General features: G+C 41.9%; 1 protein-coding gene across 2 annotated transcripts in view; it reads left to right on the forward strand.

The window, feature by feature from the left end:
• The first annotated feature begins 2930 nt into the window (after nucleotides 1-2930).
• The window catches only part of SUGP1 (SURP and G-patch domain containing 1), a 30164-nt gene continuing 17439 nt past the window's right edge, over nucleotides 2931-15655 (forward strand). The window contains exons 1-6 of one of the 2 annotated variants that reach the window (XM_070944100.1): nucleotides 2931-2971; nucleotides 6567-6738; nucleotides 9014-9111; nucleotides 10057-10281; nucleotides 14032-14155; nucleotides 14405-14511. In XM_070944100.1, the coding sequence (XP_070800201.1) occupies nucleotides 2947-2971; nucleotides 6567-6738; nucleotides 9014-9111; nucleotides 10057-10281; nucleotides 14032-14155; nucleotides 14405-14511 (751 nt within the window). In that variant the 5' untranslated portion in view covers nucleotides 2931-2946. The remainder of the gene's footprint in view (nucleotides 2972-6566; nucleotides 6739-9013; nucleotides 9112-10056; nucleotides 10282-14031; nucleotides 14156-14404; nucleotides 14512-15655) is intronic. The other variant, XM_070944107.1, reaches the window with a different exon arrangement.

A 15655-nucleotide genomic window follows, 5' to 3' on the forward strand; every position in this document is an offset into this window, starting at 1 on the left:
GGCTTGGCCTCCGTAAGGACCGGGAGGTCGCTGCGCGGCGGACTTGAGAGACTCATTGCGCAGGCGCGGGAGACGCAACGCTTGATGGGAAAGCGAGTCCTTGGAAACGGCGGTGGCTTATAACATCCCTCCCATTCATCCATCCATCCATCCCGCGTGGAGAAACTTGAGTTGGGAGAGACAAAGAATTCTTCTCTCTAATCCCCCCCCCACTTCTCCCTCTCGTGTCAGGAAACAGGCCCTCCTGTTACGAGAGGTTTAATCTCATCCCCTCCGCTTTCTAGATCTTCCGCTGAAAAAAAATAATGTGCAATAATACATCAAAATAAAACTTACACTTTGCACCGCCATGGGATGCTTGTCCACCTCCATCCATCTCGGTCCTTATTTCCAAAAAGTGTGTGTGCGGATTAATTATTTTTTTTAAAAAAACAAAAAACGCGTAGTTTATTTTTAGAACTTTAGCAAAGAACGAAGAGATCGGTCGCGTATTCGCTTTATAATTGCCTGCATTTTATTAAAAGTGTTTTTTTTTTAAAAGCTGCCAAGTTTGAAGACCTCTGGTCTAACTTTTAGGTGTCAGGAATTCTGAAATTGTGGTTTGGAAAGAAATTTCGGATTTAAGCAGAGAAACTGAAAGAAAAGAAAATGGGATTTGATGAGTAGAACTGTTTTTAACCACAGAAATATTTTGTGATATGGTTTAATTTACTTGCATTTGGATCTTTGATTGAAGTGATGTTTTTCATCATAGGAGTCATTTCGAAAGCAGTCCCCTGAAAGTGGGGGGGGGAGGGAACTGACACATTTCAAAACAAAAATGTGACATCCTTTAGTAATAGTGGCCTTTAACTCCTTTTGCATCATGGGAAATATAGTTCCCCGTAGTCAAGATCAGAATAACTCAGAGGAAGTTTTGCAGCAGGTAACCAAGTCTAGTGAGAACCGCTATTTTTTTTCCTTCTCTGTTGCCACAGAGCGCCTGAGGGGAGTGTTTCAGAATAGAACTGGAAGTGACCTTGGAGGTCTTCTAATCCGACTGTCTGCTCAAGCAGGAGACCCTATACCATTCCAGACATATTATTATCCAGACAAATTATTATCCAAAGCACCGGAGGGCAGGACAAGAAACAATGGTTGGAAACCAATCAAAGAGAGAAGCAACCTGGAATTAAGGAGAAACTTCCTAACAGTGAGGACAAACAACCAACTTGCCTCCAAAGGTTGTGGATGCTCCATCACTGGAGGTTTTTAAGAAGAGTCTAGAGTAGACAATCACTTATCTGAAATGGTATAGGTTCTCCTGATTGAGCAGGGGGCTGGACTAGAAGACCTCCAAGGTCCCTTCCTGCTCATCCATTCTATTCTATTCTAAATGGTTCTCCAGTCTCTTTTTGAAAGCCTCCAATGATGGAGCACTCACAAGGTCTGAAGGCAAGCTGTTCCACTGGTTAATTGTCCTCACCATTAGGAACTTTCGCTTCAATTCCAGGTTGCTTCTTTCGTTGATTAGTTTCCATCCATTGTTTCTTGTCCTGCCCTCTGGTGCAGGATAATACTTTTTTGTCCCAGTGGACAAAACATAACTCGAAATTTAAATGTAACAGTAGCATTAGAGTCTCCCAGACTTGTGAAACTTCCCCGGAGAATTTGTTTTCCAGCCTCTGCAGGTCTATGGACTTGGGCGGGGCAGTGGGGTTGGACTAGATCAGTGATCACCAACTAGTGGTCCGTGGACCACTGGTGGTCCATGAGAAAATTTTGGTGGTCCGCAGAAAAATTATTTGCATTTTTTATATTGCACTAAATACTATTTATCTTTTTAAAAAATTTATACTAGTGGTCGGCAGGATTTAAAATTATGAATTTAGTGATCCCTGAGGTCCGAGAGGTTGGTGACCGCTGGACTAGATGATCTTCAAGGTCCCTTCCAACTCTTTCTAAAAGTCTGTAGAGATTCTCAGTCTTCCAGGTCATGGGTGTCCCAAAGGTGCTTTTTCAGGAGGCAACCGGACTTTCTTGTTTTTGTTTTTGCTTTTTTTTTGAAGAAGCTTCCTGGATGAGAAGCGAAACGTCTTCAAAAGGAAAGAAAAAAACCAAGGAAGTCCAGTTGCCTCCAGTGGTGGGATGCTAGTAATTTAACAACCGGTTCTCTTCCCTAATGATTTCCTCCAACAACCAGTTCGCCAAACTGCTCAGAAAGTTAACAACCGGTTCTCCCGAAGTGGTGCGAACTGGCTGAATCCCACCACTGGTTGCCTCCTTGAAAAAGCACCTTTGGGACTTCTCTTTTTTTTTTTTTTTTTAAATTTGATTTATATGCCGCCCTTCTCCAGAGACTCAGGGCGGCTTACAATGCGCTCACAATGCGCTAAGCAATAGCCTTCATCCTTTTGTATATTTATACAAAGTCAGCTTATTGCCCCCACAAACTGGGTCCTCAATTTACCTACCTTAGAAAGGATGGAAGGCTGAGTCAACCTTGAGCCTGGCGAGATTCGAACCTGCAGTAATTGCAGGCAGCTGGTCTTCATAACAGGGTGCTTTAGACCACTGTACTACCAAGGCTCTATTTTTTTTTTTTAAATAAAGTTTTTATTTTTATTTTTAAACATACAGCAATATCATCAATATCATTGCATGGGCAGCGTGGTGTCTGAGTATCGTTCATTTTGGTACAAAAACCCATATATAATACAAATAAGAATTACTACATTGATCAAACGAACACAAGTCTCCTGTTTAACAAACCTGTTAAACTACAATACCCGGCATCCTTTTCTTCGAGCGGCCGCGACGTCTTGCTCCCTCCTCTCTCCCCACAATGCATCGCGCGCCGCTCTGCCTCCCCGGCCCATCCGGGTGAGTACCCGCCCGCAGTGCATTGTGGGAGAGGCGATAGTGTGTGTGTGTAGTGGAGGGAGGGGTGGGGGGTAACCTGCAGCCATGGAGAACAGCAAGGATGCGCCAGGTGAGCCTCGGTCCTCAGGTGAAGCGTCCCTTTCCCGCTTTTCTCTCCCCCCCACCTCTCCTCATCCTCCTCCCCTGGGAAGGGTTCCCGCCTCGCTCTTTTTAAACAATGCCCAGTGACAACGCCCTTTGTCCGGCGGTGGTTGCTTTGTAGGCCTTCGGCCTGCTTGCGAACGGTGGCCAGGGACCATCATCCCCTCCCGAAGGCTTTCCATGGAGCGCCGGACTACAGTTCCCATCCAGGGGACAAGGGGCAGGCGCGCCTCTCGTCTTCCTCGGCCTCTTGTCTTCTGTGCGGTGGTTTTTTTTTTTAATGCCCTGCCGGTTTTTTGTGTGTGTGTGTTGACTAATTCGCTCCCTCTCTCCCTCCCTCCCAAGGATATCATATTTTTTTAATTGATTTTATTTTATTTATTTATTTTTGTCAAGCATATATAAGATAACAGGTAAGAAGTATAAACATGATTATGAATACATGAAAAGAGTTAAGAGGTAAAAAGGAAACATTAGGACAGAGATGGTAGGCACGCTGGTGCTCTTATTTATTTATTTGTTTGCTATCTTATTTGTTATTTATTTATTTATTTTGTCAAGTATGTATTAGATAACAGATATAAGTATAAACAAGATTATGAATAAATGAAATGGATTACGAATAAAAGGGGGACATTAGGACAGGGACGGTAGGCACGCTGGTGCTCTTATGCGCCTTATTTATTTATTATTTATTTTCTCAAGCATGTATTAGATAACAGATATAGGTTTATACTTATATCTTATACTTAAACTTATACTTAAACAAGATTATGAACACATGAAATGGCTACGAATAAAAGGACATTAGGACAGGGACGGTAGGCACGCTGGTGCTCTTATGCACATTATTTATTTATTTATTATTTTGTCAAGCATGTTTTAGATAACAGATATAAGTATAAACATGATTATGAATACATGAAATGGATATGAATAAAAGGGGGCATTAGGACAGGGATGGTAGGCATGCTGCTGCTCTTATGCACGTTATTTATTTATTTATTTTGTCAAGCATGTTTTAGATAAGATATAAGTATAAACATGATTATGAATACATGAAATGGAGCAACAAAGATGATTAGGGGACTGGAGGCTAAAACATATAAAGAATGGTTGCTGGAATTAGGTATGTCTAATGAAAAGAAGGACTAGGGGTAACATATCTCAGGGGCTGCCACAAAGAAGAGGGAGTCAAGCTATTCTCCAAAGCACCTGAGGGCAGGACAAGAAGCAATGGGTGGAAACTAATCAAGGAGAGAAGCAACCTAGAACTAAGGAGAAATTTCCGGACAGTGAGAACAATTAACCAGTGGAACAACTTGCCTCCAGAAGTTGTGAATGCTCCAACACTGGAGGTTTTTAGGAAGATGTTAGATAACCATTTGTCTGAAATGGTATAGAGTTTCCTGCCTGAGCAGGGAGTTGGACTAGAAGACCTCCAAGGTCCCTTCCAACTCTATTATTCTGTTATTCAAGTATTTCTTGATTTAATAGATTACAAGTCTTTGTGTAGTCTTGTTTTATTTAATCTTTCTTTGTTTACTGCAATTTCTGTGCTAGTTCAATGGATTCTAAGTATCCTGAAAAGTCATATTGACAAGCACCAGAGAAAATATTGGCACTGCTCAGAAGTAACAAAATAGGTTGCAAGAGATTGCAGAGATGCAGACTCAAATTTATTCTCAGCTCTATAAATTCACTGGGTGACTTCAGGCCACTTATGCACTCACAGCTTAATCTACTTTACAGAGGTGTTGTAAAAGGGATCATATACTTCTATGGTAGGCTATTAAGTATCTATTGGTGCTATTAAGTAGCACCAGCTGCCTGCAGTTACTGCAAGTTCAAATCTCACCAGGCTCAAGGTTGACTCACCCTTCCATCCTTTCGAGGTAGGTAAAATGAGGACCTGGTTTGTGGGGGCAATAAGCTGACTTTGTATAAAAAAAAGAACACCGCTTGGGGGGGCCTAAAGCCCTACTAAGCAGGTATATACAAAAGTATGAAGACTATTGCTTAACGCATTGTAAGCCGCCCTGAGTCTCCGGAGAAGGGCGGCATATAAATCGAACCAATAAATAAATAATAAATAAATAAATAAATAAGGTAATTGTTGCTATTAGTACTGTTTTCCTCAATTGTCAGTGGCTAGGAAATTGATTTTCACTGCGCTGGAGAATTGTCTTCTTTTAATTTTTAATGTTTTTGTTCTGGGAAAATTTTTTAATATAAATATGGTAATGCCAAAGATTTTCAGCTTATTGATTGCTGAAAGTGGGTGTTAGTGGGACAACCCATTTGCTAAATAACTGTTCGTAAAGTTGCTGCAGCACAGTGCATGTTAACATAGACTAGAATGTGTTATATCTTTAGTTGATGGAAGGTCTTTAGATGACTTGGGACAAGTCAAATGAATGTCCATTTTTCTACAGTTGTAAGAGTAACATGGTATCTCTGTCATGCTTTGCCTACATTTAATTATATTGCTAAGGTAAGGTATGCAATAACCAGGAACACTTCTCCCCCCCCAATTAAAAACAGGAAACTTGTTCATTTCTGATGCAAATTTTGGCAAAATACCGTGATCAGATCTCAGTTTCTTAGATTTTTTTTAAAGACGTAAAATATATTTTATTAGCCATTAGCCTGAAGTCCAGTTATTCTTGGTTTACCTAATGGATTTTACATTGACTTTCAGGTTAGGTTTTTTTATAGCAATTTACAATAGTCTGTATATAAGATTGGATGCAGTAAGATTAAAATGCTAAAGTTAATTGCTGCACAAGAATAACATAATCCAGTAAAAAGCACATAAAAATTAATACATTATTGACAGATGCAACAATTTAAAGCAGGGAGGTGCTACATTCACATTCTAGCACAAGGAAAACTTGTCTTTAGAATAGAATAGAATAGAATAGAATAGAATAGAATAGAATAGAATAGAATAGAATAGAATAGAATAGAATAGAATAGAATAGAATAGAATAGAATTCTTTATTGGCCAAGTGCGATTGGACACACAAGGAATTTGTCTTCGGTGCATATGCTCTCAATGTACAATGTACAATAAAAAGACAAGATACATTTGTCAAGAATCATAAGATACAACTTAATGATAGTCATAGGGTACAAATAAGCAATCAGGAAACAATATCAATATAAATTGTAAGGATACAAGCAACAAAGTTACAGTCATACAGTCATAAGTGGTAGGAGATGGGTGGTGGGAACGATGAGAAGATTAATAGTAATGCAGACTTAGTCAATATTTTGACAGTGTTGAGGGAATTATTTGTTTAGCAGAGTTTTGGAAATAAAGCTTTTTTTTTTTGAAAAAGTTTTGAAAAGAGAGATTTTTGGATCTCTCTCTACCTTTGCAATTAAAATAGAATAGAATAACAGAGTTGGAAGGGATCTTGGAGGTCTTCTACTCCAACCCCCTGCTTAGGCAGGAAACCCTACACCACTTATTATATAATAATTATATCTGAGCAAATCCTCAGCTGCCAGCCTTGTCTTGCAAAGTGATTCTGTGCCCCCCTCTTCTTGCTAACCAGGGAAAGCCAGCCGGTGGTTTGGAGTCGCGATGCCCAAATCAGTGAAGACCAACGTGAACATCCTCCATCAGGAGAAGCTGATTGCTCAGAAGAAGCGGGAAATTGAAGCCAAGATGGAACGGCAAGCCAAACGGAACCACTTGCCAACCCAGCAGGCTTCACAGGGGAGCGAGTATGTAGAATTAATTCTTAATTATCATTGTGATATAACTGTAACAAACAGGCGATGGTGAGGGCAGCAGCAGAAAAGAATATGAATTGGTGATGGAAGAGTTGTGTATTGATAATTGCTTAACCCTGGTATGATTAGTAAAAAAAAAGGTTGAGAGGATAAGATGGTGAGAAAGAGTTTTTTCTATAACTTTGGAGAACTTTTCCCAGTCAAAACAATAACTAGACTATGTGGATGAGCCCTCAGATTGTGTAGAGACTCTCCTGATTCCCATAGGCTGAGTTTGCACAACATGCCAAATGGTGGTTTATTGATTTAACCCAATTGCAATAGACATAAACCAATCGGCCACATTTTGGCTTAGCATGTTATGCTAACCCAGTAACTAGCAAGTCAGCCCTTTCTCCAGATGAGAGTGACTGAACTACTAGCTGAGAAAGAAAGGATATCTTTCCCTATCTACCTACCTACCTCTCTATCTCTGTCCACCACCACCCCCATCCATCCATCCAATGAGCTGCTCATCTCCTAAAGGAACTCTGAGCAGTGTGGCAAAGATGGTTATATAAATAACACTAAAAAGTTTAATTTATTACATTTTTATGCCACTGTTGTGGCCCGCCAGTGGCCAGCAGAGCTGGCAGCAGATTCGGACAGTGAAGAGGTTGAGGAGGAACATGGGCCAGTCCTGGAGTCTGGGGAAGGCTCAGATGATGGCTCTAAGTCAGAGGCAGAGAGGGGGCCAAGGCCATCTGGTAGTTCTTTGCTGCCTCCAGAGTCTGATATCAGCGAGGCAGAAAAACAGTGTGAACCTGTTCCCAGTGTGCGCATGCGCAGAGCTGCCAGGAGACAGGAACTATTAAGGAATTAGGGTCAACTTGGGAGTAAGGCTTGGAGATGATTGGCTCCTCCCATAAGACATAAAAGAGAAGCGGACAGGACATGAGCTTTTGCAGGAAGCAATTAGTTCATCTGGCTGATTCAAGATTTGAAAATTCTGTTTGTGACTCTGTGCAACGTTTGGCCTTGCCCTGTGTCTGGAAGTTAGCTCTTTGGCAGCGTTCCACGTGAGATAGGTGGGTGTTGACAACATTCCTCTGAAAGACTGTTTATCAAGCCTTGCAGACTCTAAATGAAAGTGATTTACAGCCGTATGAATTAAAGAGGTTTGCTGGGACTAAGTTTGTGTGTTTAATTTCTAAGGAAGCCTAGATCAGAACAGCCATCCATCTCCCCTATAAGGTGACTCTGGGCAGCTTACAAGTTATTGAGCAGGTAGAAAGATAATTAAAGTATTAAAACATTAAAATGTTTTAGATCATACTGAAAAAGTTAATTAAAAGGTGTGGGGAGAGCCTTCAGGGCAGTAACCAGCCCCATGGCTCCTTCCCCCTATGTGATTCCCCAAGCAAGGCTGCAGAGTCAGATGTTTGAACCTTTCCAAAAGACCAGAAGAGTGGGTGTCCACCTCACCTCTGGGGAGAGAATGTTCCATAGCATGGAGGAACGGCAGAGAAAAACCCCACCAGTCAAAATTCTTTAGCTGATGGGGTCTGCAACGTACCTTCAATGCCTGTCCAGGTAGGACAGGCTGAAGTAATGGCGCAAAGAGTTCCATAGGTAACCTAGTCCCATGCCATTTGGGCTTTAAAGGTCATAACCAACACCTCAAACACCTTCCCAATATTGAAAGATGGAAAGGATGGACTTATAGAGAAACATACCATATTTTTCAGAGTATAAGACGCACCTTTTTCCCCCCCTAAAAGGGGGTGAAAATTTAGGTGCGTTTTATACACCGAATGTAGTCTCACCCACCCACTGGCCCCCACCCTTTGGCCTCTGCCCCCAGCAGTTACCTCCTTGCAAGCAAACAGCAAGAGAAAACAGCTCCTTTCAGCTTCAGCACAGCCTAATTAGCACAAGTTGATTGGATCCGCCTCCCGACTCTCTGCTGATTTGCTCTCAGCTCGTTTGCGCAGAGCTCTGCTGCTGGCTGCAAAGAGGTAAATTGCTGGGAGCAGATTTTTTTTCTCCCCTTGTGCTAATCAAGCTATGCTGAAAACGAAAATGAAAGTAAAGCAGGCTGCTGTTTGCTCCAAAGAGGCAAAATTGCTCAGAGGCAGAGGGAGATTTCTTTTTCTTCTTTTCCTCATCAAAAAAGGTAGGTGCGTCTTATACTCCGGTGTGTCTTATACTCCGAAAAATATGGTAAATAAATCCCAGTACTGTGACTGTTGCAACTTTTAATATCCTTTCTCTCTTTCCCATCAAGTGACGATAGTGGTGATGGGGAAAGTGGTGTTTCAAACAAATTTGCTAACGATGGCAGCTTCCTCCAGCAGTTCCTGAAGCTACAGAAGGAAAAACAAGGTAGTGGCAAGGGGTTTTCTTTTGTTTTGCCACATTAACACTCGTTGATCTAGAATCGTAGTTTCAGTAGAGGTTTTTCACACCACAGAACCTGTTTAAAATTGCCCTGATTTAAGAGGCAAGCACTTAGGATGGGCAAGTAAACAAAAAATAAACTGCTGAAGACAGGCTTCAGCACGAGTCCGAAAGCTCGCAAGACAAAACCTTTGGTCCCGATGAACAACCCAGATCAGGTCCAGCAACATTATCCTGGAACACGAATATTCACTTTCATTTGAGAAAGTAAACTTGTTTCTTGTAAATTATTTATTATTATTTATTTATTACTTCGATTTATATGCCGCCCTTCTCTGGAGACTCAGGGCGGCTTACAATGCGTTAAGCAGTAGCCTTCATACTTTTGTATATTTATACAAAGTCAGCTTATTGCCCCCACAATCCGGGTCCTCAGTTTACCTACCTCGAAAGGATGGAAGGCTGAGTCAACCTTGAGCCTGGTGAGATTTGAACTGGCACTAATTGCAGGCAGCTGGCAACTAAGTGCTACTTTAACAGCACTTAGTCCACTGCGCCACCAAGGCTCTTATAAATGAGAAATTAGTATTTCCGATATACCTAAAATAAAACTTAATTGTCCTCTTGTCCACATTGGTAAATTTTAGGAATACAGTTTGCTGGGTACTACATGGCTCCAGATTTTGAGCTTGATGGGTTGAGGTTTTTTTTTTTTGCCTGATCCAGCAGGGCCATCTTGTTCTCTAAGAAATGCCCCAATCTTTCCATGTTGTAAATGTGTGGGATGGAAGGTGAATAAAATTACTTGGCTAAGGCATCCTTGAGAAATCTGAGCAGGGATCTGAAGTAGATTATGCTCCTACTCCTATATCACATCAGTCTTTCCATCTCTTCTCCCCCCCCACCCCCAACAACCCTTCAACTGTACAGGTGCTTCTTCCAGTTCCCCACAGACATCCCATCCTCCCCCTGCAAGTACGGTGAAGAAACCCACCTTGACTGGGAAGCGCCCCAATCTTAGCGTGACCAGCATGTTGAATCAAGTCAAAAACTACACCCATTCCAAGCAGACCCCGGTAACGAATCGCCTGAGTGTTTTCCAGTCGCCGGATGACGAGGAAGAAGAGGATTATGAGCAGTGGCTGGAAATCAAAAGTAAGTTTCCTGGTTGGGATGTCATCCATTTCTCTCTAATGCCATCTGTGACCAAGGAACCCTTAAAAATGCGAGGCTTCTGCCCTGAGATACTTTAGCACTTTCTAATTAAAAAAAGGGGGGGGATGGAAGAGAAGATACTAAAAGTGCTCGAATGCCTTAAAAAAAAAAAGAGGCTGGTTTTGTTTGCGAGCTAAAAACAAATGCCGAGTGAGATGTAGTATTCACATCCTGCTGGGTGTTCTGTCCCCGTCTCACACACGCACACAAACAGTCAGCCAGGAGTTAATAAAACCAGCAGTCAGGAATTTCTTTGAGATAACAGCATTGGCAGCAACCCAGTAGCTGCTTGCCAAAAACTTTACTCACAAAGGGAGGTTTTCCTCCTCCGTCGGATAAACCAAAATAAGTTCACAAAGCCAAAGAATTGTCAAGTCCAGTCCATAATAAATCCGAGGAAGGCATATAACGAAGTTCCAGAAACGCAGTATGACTTGCTAGCTTTTCAGTTTTGTCCATCACAAAGCCTGAATGGCCACCACACCCCCTTTTATCCCCTGTGGGGTGTGGTCCAGTGACTCATCTTAATCTCTGGCACACCTCCTTCTCTGCTGCGCACGCTTGTCTTTCCAACACTGTCGGAGATCCAGCCAAGACTTATCTCCGTCGCTGTCTAACTGCGGCTGCTCGGAAGTGCCTGGCTCCTGGCCTATCTCTTCTCCTTCAGAAGACACCTGAGGCATTGCCAGAGAGGAGGGTCCTGGAGAGGGAGGCCTTGCCAACTCCTCTCCTTCACTTTCGGAGTCTTCTCCCTCCAATAAGACGGGCTCAGGGGTCGGAGTCACAACACTGGGGCAGTTCTTTGGGAAGATAGCAGGGAGAAAAGGGGAGGAAATAAGAAAGTGGAATGTTTTCACTGTGATTCAGGAGCCAAGCCGAAAGACAGCTTCAGGCTAAAAGGTCCTATAGTCAATCACTGAATACATTTACGCAACATATTAAGCCACTGAATTGGTGCAGGACGAAATGACAAATCAGGGTCAGTTGTGGGCTCTTTATTAACTACCATGTCAGCCAATACCCTATCAGAGGCTGTTCAGCTAAAAATTCCTGTTCGTTTTTTATAAAGTTGTTTCAATATTAAACGATATACATCCAAAAGGATTTGATATATTTAAAAAAATTCTCACACAGATACACATCTTGGTTTATCATTTGGGGGCAGCTCCTGTCTTCTGTCTATATAAAGGGCAGAACAGATCTTGTTTAGATTTCAGTAATGCTCTGCAATCTAGATCAATGTTTCTCACCCTTGGGCATTTTAAGATGGGTGGACTTCCAACTCCCAGAATTCCCCAGCCAATATGCCTTTTGGGAATTAAAATTCAGCAATTTTTGAGAATTGAAATCCAGCCAAGTTTGAGAAACACTAATCTAAATTATGTGTTAGGTGGATAAATCTATTTCAGAACCTATTTTCAAATCATGGTGAGGGTGCTGCTCCTTAAGTATCACTTAAATCCATATCCCAGGTTGAGATATCACCCTAGGCTCAACCTCATCATGGTTAGCATGGCATACAAATCAGGCCATTGACAGGAATTGTACATTATGGCAACATATAAGCTGTGTTTGCTAGCACAGTTACTCAAGGTAAATTCAACTATGGTTTACACTAAGCTAAATCAGCTAGGTGTGCTTGGCCTTTGCCACATGCTAAATTGACTAGCTTGTGGATACTCTGATTTTTTTAAAAAAGTGACAGCAGTAACAAACCTCTTCCATATCATTACTAAGAACAAATGATATCCACTTGGTTACTGAGTGTCTAGCAATACCAGTAGCACTTAGACCTATATATGTTCCATGTTGCTTTACAACTCTCTGAGCGATTTACAAATATCACCATATCGCCCCCAACAATCTGAGTCCTCATGTTACTGACTTCAGAAGGATGGAAGGCTGAGTCAACCTCGAGCCAGTCAGGAGTGAAGTCATGGCTGTGGGCAGAGTCAACCTGCAATACTGCATTCTAACCACTGTGCTACCACAGTTCCTAGGTCTACTCTAGGGCAACTAAGGAGTTATTTTTATTTTTATAAAAATAAAATATACTAATCCAGCCTTTTTTGGTTTATTCGGATCATACCAAAAACTGATAAAACTACTTTTCAGCTTTTCCCTTTGTAAAGCTTAACAGAACAATCTGACATCACGGTGCAAGGGAATAGTGTATCGTGTGGCAGACAAGGTTACTTTCACAGCCATGATTGTGTAGCTTTGATGAAGTTTGCCCCTGACCACTGATCTGCTTTGAAAACAGATTACAATTCGGATGTCTAGCAGCCTTCTCTCCTGTCCAAGACAATTACAAAATTTTCCAGATGAGTTTTTTTGAACAGCCAACTATGAGAGAGAGACAGAATAGGAGTACAGCAGACAGCATTCAGGTGTTACATTAAGGTACAGTTAGGCTCCTTCTGATCATAAATCTCATCTCCTTTCCATACAACCAGGAGATTTGAACTGACCCCTATTTATCAGGTCATTCTGATTAATCGGTGTTACTTTTAAACAAGCTTTGTCTAATTTTGAAGCTGATATATTTAAACTAATCTTAGTTTCCATCAGTCATAAATCCTGATTCAGATGGCACAGGAAACCTCAGTACTTAAAAGCAGACACTAATTTCTTTTAATCCCATTCTTCCACAACCAGGCAGACAGGTGGGACTGAAGGCCAGCTCTAGCTGGACTTCTGCCAGAAAATGTGGGCCAGTTTAGGCACTATCCAGGGGAGAAACAAGACTTCCCCATTTGACTTTTGTTCACTTGACTAGAATCAAGGAAAGATTGGATTCTTTACTTAATCTGACAGCCGTTCTCGGATTTCAGAACAGGACTGTATAATCCCAAGAGCCATTGCCTGAAATCAGAAGGTAGAAAGGAAGCTGTGGCTGAATTCCAGTAGCCTCAGCCAGCCTGTTCTGTTTTGGGGATGCTATAAGTTAATTATTTAGCAATAACGAGTTGCAGATTTCTTCAGCCTTCCCTTAATGCAGATAGCAAAGCTTCTCTTTGGTAGCCTTATCTTTGGGACACCTGAGAAATTAAACTCCTTGTATAATTCTCACAGATGTTCAAGGATGATGATACCAATAAAGGACAATATTTGTAGCTCAGGGTTGAAATGAGGGCTCCTTGGTGCTCCCTGAGCTTGGTTGTTTTTGTGCAGACATTTCAGTACCCAAACTAGGTAACATCAATTAGTGCTAATCACTGCTAAGCAGTGATGTTCCCTGGTTTGGTTAATGAAACATTTGCAGGAAAACAACCAAGCTCAGAGAGCTCCAAGGACCCTTCAAGGGTGATGATTTTCAGTCTTTCTTTCCTGCAGGTTTTGGGGCCCTGGGTTCTAAGGTCCAGTCCTTTCTCAAGCTCAGATCAAAGATCTGATTTGGTATTGGGTTATGTTGTTGCAGAAGCTGCCTCGGGTGAATCTAGTAGCTATTACTCCAAACCTGAAGATGTATGAACCTCAGCCCTACCACGTGTCTTTCCCACGCACCTTCCTTTCTCCCCTCCCGGATTAAAAGCGCCAGGTTTACGTTGCTGTCCACCATGTCTCCATCATTTCCTCCTCTTCTCATTCCCCACCCTGCCTTCTCCCTGCCAACTCATGGCTCTTAGAGGTAATGTGCCTGTTGGGTGTGTGAGTAGAGAGCCCCCTGTACTGACAGCCTGCTTAAAGTTTGCCCCCCAGAGGACATCCGGACCCGCCGAATCGTTGAGAAGCTGGCCAGGGTGGTGGCCGAAGGGGGCCCAGAAATGGAGAAGGTCGCGCTGGAAGACTGCAAGGATAACCCAGTATTTACGTATGTTGTTTCCTGTTTCTCCACATGCAGAGTTCCCTTGATAGGGATCGGGTCCATATTCATCACCGAAAGCTCTAAGCTTCTGGTGTTTTTCCCTCTCAGTGGTTCCATCCAGGGGACCTTCCTTCTCCACCCAGGGCATATCCAGGGCCCCTTACTACTTCGGGGAGCTGGAGATATATTGATCCGCATCCCCCTGTTCCCATCCTAAAAGCAGCCTTAAATACATCCTTTCTTTCTTGCTTTTAGGTTCCTACACGATAAGAACAGCCCAGAATTTCTCTACTACAGAAAGAAACTGGCCGAGATGTGGAAGAAGGGCCAAGATGTAGAGGAGACCACCCCTTCTCAGAAAGGTGAGACTAAGTTTCACAGCTTCTTAGGTCGTTCGCTTCACTTTACAGCAGGGTTTCCCAATCTTGGCAACTTAAGGAGGTGTAGACTTCAACTTCCAGAATTCCCCAGCCAGCATCGCTATCTGAGGAGTTCTGGCAGTTGAAGTCCACATGTCTTAAATTTGCCAAAGTTGAGAAACCCTGGTTTACAGTGTTGTGATCAGCTAGTCAGCTTAGATTAGGTAGTTAAAATGAATGTGATAGAGTTAACGAGATTGGATGCATTTTAATTGGTTCCCCAATTAAGCATAACTTTCCAGTATAATTCTGGGTTCAATTACAGTCGTAAGTTGAGGACTACCTATACTTAAATTATACCAGTTGTATTTTAAAGTTTTCTTATTGTTAGCTAAAGAAGAATTCTGTTATGCAACATTTATATTTTGCTTTTCCTGGTAGATTTATTACTACAGTTAGAAAAATGGAAATCTATGTTTTATGCTTAAAGTGCACAGACTTTTAACTTATTACATTACCACCCTGCATCCCTTAATATGTCCTGTGCACAATTCAGAGCATTAAAGGAGTAGTCATTGCAAGGGAAAATGAGGATCTAGAGCAGGGGTCGGCAACCTTAAACACTCAAAGAGCCATTTGGACCCGTTACCCACAGAAAAGAAAACACCGGGAGCCACAAAACCCTTTTGACATCTAAAATGAAGATAACACTGCATATATCGTTTTTTACCTTTATGCTATGTATAAAAAAACAATAGTGTGTTGCATTTATGAAATCAGTGAACTGCTACAGAGAAAACAAATTTTTATTTCTCCGTGCAACAAAAACATTTTGAACTCCAAAAAAAAAAGTTGGGTCGAAAAGCTCAATAAATCGTGTGCTGGCAGGTGTTGCAGATTGGCGGTTGTGACTCATTTTGAGTGACGGAGCCGCAGCAGAGGGATGAAAGAGCCACAGGCAGCTCCAGAGTCGCAGGTTGCAGACCCCTGATCTAGATTGAATGAAGTAATATTTTTCCAAGCATTGCACCTTCAAAATGTTGAAAGCTGTTGTTTTATCAAATTAATTCAGGGGAGAGGTGTTGATAATTTTTGAATGACCATTAAATTGGAGAGTATCTTGTCATAACGATTTGTGCTGTTTCTG

Source organism: Pituophis catenifer, unplaced genomic scaffold (assembly GCF_029215685.1).
Source record: "Pituophis catenifer annectens isolate HBS135680 unplaced genomic scaffold, rPitCat1.0.hap2 SCAF_1, whole genome shotgun sequence".
In the NCBI taxonomy this organism is placed as follows: Eukaryota; Metazoa; Chordata; class Lepidosauria; order Squamata; family Colubridae; genus Pituophis; species Pituophis catenifer.